The 15,172-nt window shown below is 33.5% G+C and overlaps 2 protein-coding genes across 2 annotated transcripts; both read right to left on the bottom strand.

Moving 5' to 3' along the window:
* Positions 1–3,183: 3,183 nt before the first annotated feature.
* On the bottom strand, positions 3,184–11,189 carry LOC137923077 (arylalkylamine N-acetyltransferase-like 2). The gene is made up of 4 exons (XM_068766209.1): positions 11,009–11,189; positions 10,451–10,623; positions 9,242–9,408; positions 3,184–3,385 (listed from the first exon to the last, which is right to left on the bottom strand). Exons 1-4 carry the CDS (start codon positions 11,187–11,189, stop codon positions 3,184–3,186), a joined length of 723 nt encoding a protein of 240 aa, XP_068622310.1.
* On the bottom strand, positions 4,851–6,227 carry LOC137922931 (leucine-rich repeat-containing protein 34-like). The gene has a single exon (XM_068766042.1). It carries the CDS (start codon positions 6,225–6,227, stop codon positions 4,851–4,853), a length of 1,377 nt encoding a protein of 458 aa, XP_068622143.1.
* Positions 11,190–15,172: the final 3,983 nt, after the last annotated feature.

Raw genomic sequence — 15,172 nt, 5'->3', positions numbered from 1 at the left:
AGGGCATGTCGCTCATGCAACCGATTGCCGTAAGCTCCGTATACGCGGAATGGGTTCCCTCCCCCACCCCCATTAAGTGGAACAACGATACGGGGCAGGGCAGCGCAAGCCAGGTCATCGTCTCAATATAGCCATAGCTATGGAGATTTATGCCTTACAGTGGGCGTCGTATCGGCTGACATAATGGTGATGAATGTTTGTGACAGTCGTGAGAATAACTTTATGAATGACGTATTGATTTTTTTATTGCGCGGTTAAGTGCATTTTAATGCCAAAAAATAATTATTTTTTTTTGTATAAAAACTAGTTTATCACCTATCTATTCTTAGACTTAATGAAAACGCACTAATATTTACTTAATTGTAAATTATATAATATACACATAGGTTTTATTATACAATTTTGCTCTAACATAAGATTGAAATTTTTTCGTGGATGAAACGGGAATAATTATAAATTCCCAAATCATGGCAACCCTACAGTCCGCTTCAAGCGGCAACCCGAGAGCGCCGCGAATGGCGCAATTCTCGACCGCGCCCGTAACCCGAGATCTTCCGAGAAAAAAAAAAACGGCTCGAGTACAATGCGCAGCGAAGGTCGAATCCGCAAGACTTAATTACTGCATCTACAATTGTATAATTGTTGATTTTTTCTTGTTACACATATAACAAATGATTTTACAACATAACCTATTTTTCTTCTTCGTAAATCTTAATAAATGTCGACAATGTTAGTTATAAGATATTTTTAAAAAATTGCTATAAGACATTGAATAAAAACATTCAGTTAATAATAATTTTTAAAAATTACAACTAATTTTTTTCTTATTAACATAAAATTATATCGTTAAAATAACTTATTTTTTTATTTTATTACACGTAGAAAAGGAATAGTTAGTCACTACAACAGCATACGAAAATTACTCTATAGTTCACCTTAGTGCTATAGTCTGAATGTCATTTGAAAACCATTCCACTATACGAACAAAACGAGGGTATCCCTTGTAGGATTCCCCACCAGAAAATAAAAGTAAAATGGCGATATTACGACATACGAAAATATTTGCGATATGTCAAGATAAATTAAAATTAACAAGTGTACCTCACAATCATCACATCAGACGACATACGTTTACTGCAAGGTATACATTTCACAATAAGACAATTAGCTATAATACGTCTGTTAATGAGATAATCTGTTACTAATCCTTGAAGCCTTGTATATATAAGAGCTTTAGTTATATGATATTTCGATACCATAATACAACTGAAAACAATTTATAAACATCGTGAAAAAAAATCTCGAGTACAAACTACACAAGGACTAAGCAGAAATTTGTCATCCTCAACACAAGGATTTCAAGAAATATTACGATAGATTTTACGAAAAATATAAAACAAAAATTTAAGAAAATCTCTTCAGATTAGTTTTCAAGCCTTATTAAGATCCATTGTAATAATTATTCCAATTATATTAGTCGGTGTATCTTATAGTAGTTAGCAATTAAAATGGTAATTACGCTTCTTGTTATTTAAATACTACCCGTAACTATTGTAAACAGAGGTAAATAATATCATTTTGAAATCACATTAACAAATGTGTAATAGAATTAACACGTCTGCATCAAAAGTAAAAGAAACAATGTTTACGTAATGAAAATAACAAATATGATTAAAGTCAAGTCGTAACGTTTACTTATGAACGTAATTAGATGATTATTTATAAACTTACCTTCAAAGTAGGGGGTATGTGTTTCCACTAGATGGAGGAGCATCCATTCTTGTCACATTCCATTATCAATGACACACAAAACACGTAATTTTTAATTCGTAATAAATAAAAACCGTAATTACGTCTCACAATATTATTTTAAACAACAACACGTAATTACTCGAAATCGAACACTGAGAAATAGCAAGCAGAACTCTTAAACTAAATGTATAACAGGAAAAATGTTATAATAACTAAATAAAATCGTTATATGATCTCACTGATATTAATATAAATTGGATTTTCCTATATTTTATACTCACAGTTTACGCTAAATTCGCATAAACAAATTATTGACACTAATTTTTACAACCGCCACTGCACTGAACGAACACTCGCGAGAGTCAACAACCGTTTGACAGCTCGTAGTAGCCTTGGCCCATGGACGCGACGCCATTTGTAACATGTGTTACCTTATCCAATTTAATTAAATACAAAGATAAAAATTGTTCTTTTATAGGAAATTTTAAAACATAAAAAAATTAATTTCAAAAACACAGTATTACATAGTATCAATAATTAATGCCTTAAATAGAAAATAGTTAAACTGTTCTAAGAGCCATCTCTTGAATGAATAAAGAACTATTAAGTAGTTTTAACAAAAATCATGACTTTTCTACAGATACATAACAAGATGGCACTTATAACAGCATGTCATAATGACTAATATAGATAGATATTTCAATCAGTCAATGGTATAAATGTAGCAAACATTACTGTTTACTAGCAGCATAGTATTCTCTATTGAAACATGAGATGGCATCAGGTTTTTAATTAAAAATTTTTGGTTATTAGAAAGCTTTCTAACTTTATAATATAATCAATTTAAAAAATCCTGTAGCTTAGAATAGTTGTTATGGTATTTTTTTTAATTTGATATTTTAAAATGTTAAAATTTATATCACAATTTTCATTTATTCATGATGATTATGAATTTAAATAAATTTTATCAGAGGGATTTATATTCTGATAACCGTGTCAAGTCATGATGTGTAAATTTTTTAAATAAAAATGTTTATGTTTTGATAATAAATATTTAACACAACAACAGGTACAAATTAACAGGTACAAATTATACATGGTCTTTTTTAATACAAACACAGAATGTTAATAAATTAAGAATAATAAATGATTACAATTGTATACATGACTAGACGTTTTGAACTTCGTGTAGGAACTTAAGTAAATTATGCTTGGAATATAATTTAATGAGATCAATATAACAAATGACATTTGTATAACCTTAAAATTAATTAATATCACACAGCTATAATATTGTCAAATATAACATAAATATTAGAATAATCAAGTTAAATTGTAATATTAGCAATTACGGTAATATATAAATTAAATTGGAAGCTGGGAGGAACATAATGGCAGCACTGAATAATTTTCTTGAAAACTATATAGCGTTTAGTTAATTGTCAAAGCCATTAGTTTAGATGACTTTGTATCTTTCTCCACGCCAGGGAAAACGAAGCCCTTTTGGGCCAGCTCTTCGTAAGTTATCTCGAAGAGGTCGACGAATCCTGCCTTTTTGGCGACAGCTTGAGATGCGGCCGCTGTGAATACTGTGGCGGTCACTTTTATGCCCAAAGCCTTGCAGATTGGAATACTGGAAAAAAAACATATTTTTTAATAAGAATCATCATCATAATATACCATATATTTATTTCATTATAAGGCGCACCAGTCTACAATGCTCTCTTAAAATTTATGAAATGAAATAGCAAAATATACAGCTGCTTCCGTATCAAAAAAAATTAATTGTTAAATTATATTATTAATCATATATTACTGTTTAGGTCATCTATAGTGATTATTTGTGTACGCCAAAAAAATGTCAAAAAAACACAATTCTTAATAAACAACAGAATTAAATTGGTCCCATGTATAAGGGATACGAAACTTTAATTACGTATCGAACATTTTTTGTAAACACAATTCATTGAAACGCAAAAAATAGATAAACGTCAAGCCGTCTGTTATTAAATATCTCGTGTGCGTCTTGTCAATCACTTCCTACCGCTTCTAACTGTCTACTCGCCTCAGGCTGTGACTAGCAACATATCTCGTATTAACAATATTTAATTTTGATACGTGGTTTTACTTCTGGCTTCTTTTAAGTTTACATTCGCTCGATGAAGTCGAATGAGGACATTAGTAGACGAACAAAAGTACCTGGCAAGTGACAGTGGATAGGTTACATAGTATCAGAAGGGATAGCCACTTGGGCTATGTTCATAGGATTACCACGTTGATCCACCTAATTGGTAGCCGTATCACGATGTGTCTATAAGTTTGGGGTCGCCATTCACACCTTTCGGTTCCAACGGCATTAGAAAATCTATCATTCGTTTTACTTCTCACAACATTTATTTAAATTAAATTACAATAGAGAAAATCTCTATTCCTATTGGTCCATCACCTTATAAAAATCAATTCAGTATTGCCATGTATAAAGATCTAGAAACTAACCTGTGACTTTCTAATACCGCGTTCACATGTTAGTCAAATCTCAAGGACCGTCTTTAGAACCGTCTCGAACTGTAGTGTGTGAAAGTGCGTTTGACATTTATCACAAGTGGTGATTGTTCTTTTGCAATAAATACAAGTAAATTAATTTGGTGTGTCTGTTTATGATATTAAAATAACAGTTCTTTACTACATGCAATGCATTTCTGTCTGCCTGATTGTTCCGGCTTATCTCTGAAGTGGCTGGACTGATATTGACGATACATACTAGCAGATAGCTGATGTAATAAGGAATAATTTAGGCAACTTTTAATAAAATAAAATACAAATTCTTGAACGAAAAAGTAAAAAGTATGTTTTATTAAATTCCACGCAGACTAAGTCACAAGTACAGCTAGTTACATAAAAAAATTTGGGTCTATAAGGATACATAAAGATTTTTACAAAAGGCGTAATTCCCATAAATAAATACATACAAAAGTCGCATAATATTTAAAAAAAAACGCCAAATAAAAAAATAGTTTAAAGAGAAATAAAACACAATAACAAGGCAAAAATCATAACTATTATTATTATAAAAATATGTAACAACTAAATAAATTGAGCTATAAAGTTGATTCAAATTCTACATTTACTGGTTCGCTGTCTTTGCGAATGGTATATGATATATGTGATTTAGTTTCATTTTCTGGCAATACATTTCTTTTGATGTGGTATATAGGCTGAGCGTATCCAAATTCTAATTCGCAGTAATAAAAATGTTTGCTCCTGTCTGCCGGATTGGGATAATAAGCAGCATACAACAGTTCGTCAACTTCGTAAATTTTTACATCAAATGTATCCTGAAATAAGGTTCCACTCATCAACATTCTTTGTATGACTTCACAACTTCCATATCCCAATTCATTTCCCCAAATATTTAAAAATCGTAAAAAGAATTTTTTCTTGATTGTGTTTAAAAAATCGATTACTCCCTGATCAGTCAACTTATTATTTGACATATCGAGCGCTCTTATTTTCGAATATGGCAACCCATAACTCAGCGATTTAGCACCGATATCCTGAATACCGTTACCTGCTATATTTAAAAATATTAACTGTGGACTTTCAGACAGATATTTAGCTAATAGTTCCGCGCCGTAATTTCCTATTCTGTTATATCCAATATCTAGATATAGAATTGTTTTATTGTTTTTTAAACCTCTAATTATATATTCAACATCGTGTGCGATGAATTGATTTTTCTGTAAATGTAATTCCGTGATAATTGAATTTCTTTCGAGTAAAAATTCTATGTGATACGCGAGCCATTTGCTTTCGTATGGATAACGGTTGAACAAAGGTATTATTCGGCTTAAATCGAGCACTTTGATGTTCGTATTACCTTCGTTATCGCTTCTAAAGCCTCCTATAATCTGTGCTACGCTAGTCAATGTTTGACAAGTCTCGCCTATGTCGAAGAATTCTAAAGTATCGTTTTCCATTAAAAGTTTTGCTAAAAATTTTCCACTTTCAGTTCCCAATTCATTGCCGTTTATTCTTAGTTTCTTCAGTTTAATATATTTAGCGTAATGAGATAGGTGCTCAATGGATTTGTACGTAAGATTGTTATTCATTATATTCAGATCTGTAACACTCGATCTTCCTTTTATGAGTAAACGTTTTAGCAGATTAAAAAAACCGTTATCTGTTATTTTGTTATAGCATAAATCGATCTTTGTTATTCTATGCGGCGATTCTCTGACGTAAAGAATTATTGCCGTTATATCCGTATCTTGAATCCTTCTGTGATATCTATCATATATATCTTTACCTCGGAGCACTAAATGTCTTGTATAATCAGAATTTCTTTCGGTGAACAAATTTAAACGTATTTTATTTATTTCAGCCACCGGTAAAGGTTGAGGATCACCAGTTATCTGCTTCAGTAATTCAATTTTATTACAAATACATTTCTTTTTTCCCGGTGTTTTACTGACCATGTCTGGAAATTTTTTTTAACAAAATATAAATTATTAGAAAATACGTAAATATTTAGTTTAATCAATGTGTCATTAAGTTGACATTTTTCAAAATGACGTATTACATTTAATATTGTTTACCACAGATAAAATATGGCGGAAAAAGAATACATAATATAAGAGCGGTATGTTATACAAAAAACAAGATAAATAGTATAAATAGTAATAAAAAAGTAAACAAAAAAAAAAATATTTGGAAAGAGAGTTCTATTAAAATAATTAAGGAAAAATGAAAATCGTTAAAAGTTTTACATTTAGATGGGGAAAAAATCTTCATATAACTGGAAAGTAGGGAAAGGTAAGGTAAGTATGTTATATAATATTCACTAGTAATCAAATTTTTTTTTAAAATACTAATAATTAATAAAAAAATTAGAAATACACAAAAAAACTAAATATTCTTGTACAAATACACAACAGATTCTATAAATATTCTATAATGTGGCGACCTCTTTGGGAGATATACAAACTTTTTCATCGATAATAACGTTTACGTTTATCTATAATGGCACTGAAATAAAATATAAATGACTTCGATATTTTAAGTAAGATAAAATTAATTACCCTATTTTAAATTTTACCTAGTTCCTACATAAATATTGTCTTTTAATATATACATGTTACATGCCCATAAATAGATGAATCAATAAAACGTTAATGGATATAGAGGCTGTATATTAGGAGAGTACTGGGATGCATTCGCAGGATGCCAAGCGTTAATATCGTACTTTCGTCGCATTGGCGGGAATCTTTGGAATTTCAAACGCCGTAGAAAAATTCCCGCCCTGTCATCTCTTTATTAAATATATTGGAAATGTTTGAGAAAATAGCTGCATTTCATAATGAAGAATTTCATTTATTCTGATTAAATTCTCTTTACAATATTATTGTACATATATATATATAACGATGAATTTTCTAAGGGAAAGTTTTCGTGCAGAAAAATATATGACATGTCAGTTTTAAATTTTAAAAAGTTGTTTTTTTTTTGTTCTATATTATTGTTATTGCAATAATTTTAAAGCCGTCACAACAATCTAGTCTATGTGCGTACGAACGTTAATTAATTTATTAAAAATAGCAGTAAATAGCGTTTAGTACATAGCGTGGTTAGCTATAGAAATAAAAGCAGGCTTGTTATACCGTTACTTAGGCTTTATATAATTAGCAACCCTCTTGTGTGACGGAATCAAAATACACTCCCGTGTACTGTTTCTGTTTTGTCATGAAATAAGTTTAAAAAGTTTGTAGCTTTTATTTAAGAACGCTCCATATTGCTGGCCACAACGACCACAATACTCTTTTTTATTTTAAAATGATTCTACCGCGTTCGTAAACAAATTCTTATTCGAATTTGAATTCGAACGCCGTCAGTAATCTTTGCATTTGGTCTCATTTTGGAGCAGCAAATACGTACCCTGATGACAGTTTCCAATAATCCGTTAAATTTGAATTTGAATTCTAACGCGCAATAATTATTCTAAACAAATTATTGAGGCCATAGTGGCCAGTTATACGAAGTATACTTAAATGCTACATGATTTTAAAGCATAGATATGAATTACTCTAACTGTATTAAGGATGTTGCGAAGTATATCACAAAAAAGCCAGGGTATCTTGTGGACTCCTGTCAAGTCCAAAGGATTCCATTATAAAAGAGTACAAGTAGTGATCTGTGTGGACAATGATATGAAAAAATTTAAAAATTTTCACATTTATTAACTTTGAGATTTATATGTACCTATAATGCGTTTTAATATATCTGTAACCGGTGGCGCAAATGTAATGTCATAATGTGAACGCGACATAATTTTTTCAAATGGCGTCAAATGTCACTGCGGTTTGACATTTGCGATGTAGATATATAGGGAATTAGTTGTTGAAAAGCGATAGAGATATACACTTCAAGAACGTGAGTTATTGTCACAGCTTTTTTGACAAATTTTCAGTGTGTAATTTAACGCAACGAGAATTTCGTTGACGTGTTCGATTTGTTTCTTGATTGTTCGACCAATCAAGAATTTGGCCAAGAGACTCATACAAACTGGGTCTCCTAGAGATGTCGCAAGAAGTGGCCTCGTATGACAGGGAGGAGTCAGGTGTTTTGCGCGCAACAATTGGAAATTCCGTAAAACGAACTTAGTGCATAATCTCGGGAGGTGGTCACTTGAGAGATATCCTTTTTTTTAATGAACATCATCAACCTTACGCTTTCAAATAAACTTTTTTCAACAACAAAGCTCCTTTTTTTAATTTACTATAAAATGGCTGTCTGTACAAATTATGATATTACTTTTGCAACACCAGTTATAAATATTTGTTGTTCATTTTTCGAATGTGCAACAGATTTTTTTTAAATTGACATCTGTGTATGTAGGTTGTGAATATGTCTGAATAAGTTACTAATTTTACAAAATTACGAGATAAAGATATGTATTTTCTTACAAGTTATTATTAAATAAACTTTTAAAATATATTATCATAATCGATAATCCAGAAATAGTATAAGTTTATTATTTAACTGTGGAAAATTGGTTACTATAAATTTTGAGGTTAGGTTAGGTTAGGTTATTATCTATCCTCTACCAAAAACGGAGTCGCGGGAGTTTAGGGTGGGGGCCCTAAACTCCCACTAGCTTCGGCGACTCTGAGGCGGACGATGGTTCGACGTGGTCTCGAACCATCGTGATAGCACCACGAGGGTTTCGGGGGTAGCGTATACACGCATACCCCGGGACGGGTTATAGAAACAATAGCACAGCACGAGGGAAGACCGCGTGGCGATCCCTGACCGGGAGATACCGCGGTTTCCCGTATAGCGCAAAGGGCCACCACCGAGGGGGGAGGTTTAGTGGATAGGAATCCAATATACCCCTGTCCTTCCCCCAGAGGCGCGGCATCTTGAACACCGGAAGATTTCCCCCACCGAAACCAAAAAAAAATAGGTAATTATCTACCATAAACTATCCACTCACCGGGCTTTAAGGATCTCTTTCCCGATATGACAGCCTCTCCACTCTGGAGCCACCACGAGACCGTAAGCATTCAAGTACTTGTCCACTCCGTAACGTTCGAAGATGTTGACGCTTCGCCCCACCAGGTCGACCGCGCCAAATAGCTTCGCCCATATCTTGTCCTCCGTCTGATATATAGTTTACTAACTGTATACAGGTAAATTGGCCATAGGTGTAAATGGTTTAAAAGTGTGAATGTATTATACACTCCAAAAATAATGTAACGATAATAGAGTAAGAAAATACGTTTCTAAAATTCAACCTTTCAACCCATGGCGTCTATCGAAGACCCTAGGTCTCTCATAAGATATCTATGGGGCGATATACTATAATCGCCTCGCTTGGCAGACTGGTTGTTGATAGCAGTGTGGTGTTATGGTACCCAGAGGACACTGCTACCCATCCTCTGGAAACTTATTTGTGAACTATGGCAATTCTATATTGGTGCACAAAGTGTGAATTATTTAAGATTGTATCCCGGGGATTGAACTCGCGACCAACGATCGCAAGTCACATTCCTCAACCACTGGGCTATCACTATTCTGTAAATATATGTGTTATTACTTTAAAATAAATAGTCAGGATACTCAAGGAGACGCTAAAGTCGGCTGCGCTCCGTTTTTAGTGGTTATACATAGTATTTGGTCGCAGATGTAATATATTTACAGGTAAATGTATAGTTATAATATTATTACATAAAATCTAGAGATGTAATTGTCGGCAATCTGATAGAAGAAGATCGCCTATTCAGTATTGACGCAGTTACAAATGCTTGCGAAACCATCTTACACGGCTACCTAAATATTTCAGATAAAAGAAAAAGCCGGAGAAAACTTGTACTTGTACTTGATATGATTGACTATGACCCTCAGTCATGAGGAAATTACTAAGGGTGATGCAGTGGTTGAAATGATTAACTCTGTTACAGACTCTTTTAGAATAAGAAATCGGGACTCTTTTCTCTGACCGAGATCATAATATCACATAACCTAATTGACTAACCATACTAATACTGGGAATAAAGTGATATAAAATAAAGATTTTGCTATAGTTCACGGACTCTTCCGCTCTGAACTCATGTCAGACGAAGCTGTGAAAGTTTTAGGACTAACAGCACAAGCATCTTAGAAACAGTACAGCAAAGGTTTTGTTGATGTTATTATGACTGACCTTGAACGGTTCCTCCTTATCGTCCTTGGAGGCAACAGTTAGTACGTTGACACCAACGAGAACCGAGGACCCATCATCCTTGTCCTCTACGCAGATCACGGAAAGCTTATCCTTCATCGTCTTCCGCCACAGATTCTCCAGCTCAGCCACTGCCGTTGGATAATTGTTGATACCTGATAGAACAATTAACGTCATGCATTGGTTTATTTATAGAACATCTTCATCGTCATGCCAGCCGATGGACGCCCTCTGCAAGGCATAGGCCTCCCCATTGCCTACCTACGAAGCGTCTGCCAACTCATGGTTGCCACTCGAGACCTTTTCAGCTCCAACGGCTGTTAGTTGATCAAGCGATGTTCCCCGCTCGCTGCCACTTAAGACGTGACCTTTTTTCGTCAACGGATCTTCTCATTTCCGATCCTATGAGTTGTCCATTGATCTACGAGTAATCTACCGTTCTAAACTACCAAATCTAGATTCTAGAAGTCATCATCAGCATTCTGGACAATGACAACCGTTATCAAACATTCCAGTGTTTTGGATGGTAAGTATACGAACCTATATACTTGCAAGGCGGCTCATCCCTCGTGAAGTGTTTGGAGAGGAGAGCGAGGGCCTCGTCGAACTTGTCCTCGGTGAGGTCCTGGACTCGAAGGCTAATGGTGGTTGAGTTCCGGCGCACGGTGAAGCGGTGCCAGACCGTCGGGTACGGAACGGACGAGGGTCTCGTAAACACCATTGTCTGACAGAAGAATATAAAAAAAAATTATTTATTTACATTTTATTGTACACCATAGATAATGACTAAAAAAAAAAGAAACTATTTATATAGAAGTAAGAGACGCGGTCTTATCGCTTGAGGCGATCACTACCAGATAATCCTTGGATGAGACACATGAAGGAGAGGGCAGTTTAAGGTATACATGCATACAAATACGTATATTACTATACACATACATATATACAAAATACTTGTATGTATGTATATACACATATACTTACATACACATATACTTAAATCAAAATGTAATGAGAATTTATTAAATCGTTTAAATATATGTTTCAGAATAAATAATTCTATAGGTAAGTCTGTAGTATATATGTAAAGATAGATTATATATGTTAAGATTGCTAATGCGTTTAAATGCTTAAAGGTGATGAAGATATAGATCATTTGCTGTCAATTAAAATATGATGAAGATAAAAATAAAATTCATTTAACATTAAAACTCTTATTGATCGTCAACTTATAATTTTTTAATCTGTTTTACATTAGATTCTATTCTGCATCGCAAGATATTATAGTTGCGGAGAAGAAACAGGAAGAAACTCCACAGCAACACACCTTATAATATAGTTTAACAAGACAGATTTATGTATATACACTTTATTAGATATAGCCTAAATAAAGTAAATAAATATGGTACGGTACATCCTTTCCATAAATCAATGGAATTCTGTAATAATGAACCTTTTTCATATTAACATATATATTTGAAATTATCACTTGTTTCACTGATTGTTATAGATGTAAAACAGGTTTATAACATACTATTACTTACAATGGATTCGAACTTGAGACGTTGGTGATCGGTGTACTTTCGTTCTTGCCGCTAAGCCGTCAATTTGTGGACTACGCCGATAGCTGACTGTACCCGGCGGCTGTCGGTGACAATTTTCCCGGGGTAGAATTGAGTTGGTGACACACAAGGAGAAGGGGGTTGATTTTAATAACATTACGATACGTAAGTTACTTGTCCTTGCCATCCTTAACTGCCTAATTTCAACTAGAACTCTGAAATAAAAAAATAAGTTTTGCTGTCAAGTGTCGAAATAAGATTTAGTGTACACATATTACAAATACACAACATACCATTATAGGCTAATCAAGTAAGGCTATATACTAATGCATTTTCTTATCGATTCCAACTATTTCCAATTTTTTATAAAACTTACATTCAGAGTGAGTTTAAATAGTGTAACATACCACGAATTGCAGAACCATCTACACAATAAACACGGAACCCTCGGAAATAGGACCCCTCTAGAATCAACGGTAGATCAAGATCTAGGAGGAACTTACTAAAACCTTCTCCGTAGTATAAATAGGTGTACTCCCCATGTCGACAGTTCAGTGTTGTTTTCAAGTTATAAGATTAAGATCTACGATCAGCAATACAAAGTGACTATTTAGTAAGTTATTTGGACAGGGAATTCTTGAGCGAATTGGAAGCCTAGTTTGGATTAAGCGAAAGTATACTTTGTGTTAAAGTAGGGTGACCATCTGATTTGTGAATAAAGGACTTCTTGTTAACCAGTGGTGTTTCATTCCGAGTCAGAACCCACAGGACGTAATAATAGGAACGATAGTCAATTACAAATCTAACATTAATCCACACGTTCGTTAACCGTAGCTCAAATATCTCCCTTTCAACATCATTTTATTTTAAAAGTGTTCTATGACGGTTTCATTATCATCATCATTATTACAGCTATAGGATGTCCACAGCTGGACACAAACCATACTCATGGATATACAATAGGACCATCTAAAAGCGGAACTTTCTCCAGAACGTAAAGATCTCATCGGCCATGTGTCTACACTGTGTTACTTACCTATTACCATCTCAACTTATCAATCAGAGCAATGTCGGCTATATACATATAGTAATACATATATTACTGTTTACAATAAATCAATCTTTTAAAAAAAACTGATTTATTTTACTCTTTGATTCATATGGAATTTTTTAAGTGGAAATTTTATAATAATATTTAAGAAAAAAGGTTTGATACAAGTGTAAAAAGCTTTGAAGTTTTTACACCTGCTTCCAATCTCCCTATTTGAATTGATCACACTGAAATATGTTATATTAATTTATTTCTTACGTTTTTTGCGTCGTGGTTACGTTCCAAAAAACACGACGCAAATTGAAACGCCGCAAAGTGAATTAAGATTTTCTAAAGCAAGCCATGTAAAGATCGAAGATAGGTTCCAGAGTTACGAAAGTACTACTTTTTAAAAAGAAAATTGAACAAAGTAAACGTTTAAAAAACAAAAATAATATAACTCTGCCAATAAATAAATTGGAATAATATTTACCTTTTTGTAACCAGAAACAACACGAAAAAATTTATATAAATTTATTATTCTCTTTTAAAAAAATCACAACACACTACGTAATTGAAACTGAACTCTAAAATTAACAAAACAAAGTGAAAATAAAACTGTATTAAAATTTCGTTGTTTTTAGTTAGAAAGGGAATCCCCGAGTTTTGATGGCATGGCGCAATTAGAAACAAGTATTGGCATCTTTTAGAAAAAAAAGAAAATTTCAAAAAAAAATTAAAGACTCGAACCCAAAACAACGCAACCTCGAAAATCTAACGACGCACAGCGAAAATTAGTACTAATTAAGCAGCGACGCAACTTGGAAAAAACGCAAAACGAAACGACGCAAAGCGAGGTATTGGTGTATTAATCTGAATTTTATAAATATTTTCTTATCATATTATCATTACGTAATTTATTATATCTGAAACTAATGATTTTTATATATGTATACATACATTAAATGACAGCAAATGTGCTATCACTTTCACCCCTGTGAAGCCTTTACACTTATAATCTTGTATATAAGTGAAAAATGTTAAATTTATGTCATGCATTTTCTAATATTACACTTAGTGTGTCACTAACTTTAACGAATCCCGTCGTGAGTTAATATAGGCCCGTAAACCGTATTTAAATCCGCCTTACCTTCGATGACACTGGTGAAGACATTTCGGGTGAAATCAGAATTAATTCTTCTATCAATTCCATCAACACTTCTATCAATTCTCTATAATTTTCGAGACCTACTTACTAGTGTACTCATCATAATGGGTTTGGGGTTTTCAGGTAGTACATAAAAGGCCCACCCTGAAGCATTGCAACCATAAAATTTGCAATAATAATAATTTGTGATGGTAGAATTGGTTATTCTACAATATATGTCTCATATATATATACACAGTTCTATGAAACATTTATATTAGGAAAAAATAGAACGAGGACCTTCCTCGATGAGCTTACAAGTAGTAACATACGGAGGATCACCACACCACAACCACAATACCCGTTTTTACAGAGCGACCGCCAGCGTGGGAGAGCCCTAGTTGGATCCGGATCCCTCCTCGGCTCGCCTGTGGTCCACGCTGCCGTCCCAAGTCGCAAACACCAACACAAACAATACACAGCTCTATTCGGGTAGAGCGCTTTGTTACGCGCAAACGTTTTCATGTAACTTGTACGCGTTAGACCAGCTTTTTGGTTTTTAAGTTCACGGACCCTTCCGCTCCGTGAACTCAGTTCCGATGAAGCTGTAAAAGCTCTCGGACTAACAGCAACAACATCAACAGAGATGACGAACAACATCAACGGATGGACATATAACTTATTCTAATTGCGTGTTTCACAAAAACCTAATTTTTATTCTCATATAACAGGCAATGTAAGCTTTGTTATAGATACTAGCTTATTTATAATAAACAAAAATTCTAAAGTAACGTATACCTATTAAACCTTCTTATTGTCATGAAGGCAGGAAACGTCAATATAGCTGTAACACACAAAATGTTTAGAAAAGTTTCAAGAAGTTGTTATGACTAAGTAAGAAAAGGACCAATATTTAGCCACTTCCACTTGGAGTAATGTTACACAGATTAGTGCTAAACACAGAG

The sequence above is a fragment of the Battus philenor genome, unplaced genomic scaffold, assembly GCF_028537555.1.
Source record: "Battus philenor isolate CCGP_79_NKW_IND1 unplaced genomic scaffold, ilBatPhil1.0.hap1 SCAF_20, whole genome shotgun sequence".
Lineage (NCBI taxonomy): Eukaryota > Metazoa > Arthropoda > Insecta > Lepidoptera > Papilionidae > Battus > Battus philenor.
This window is presented reverse-complemented; position numbering and strand designations above follow the sequence as displayed.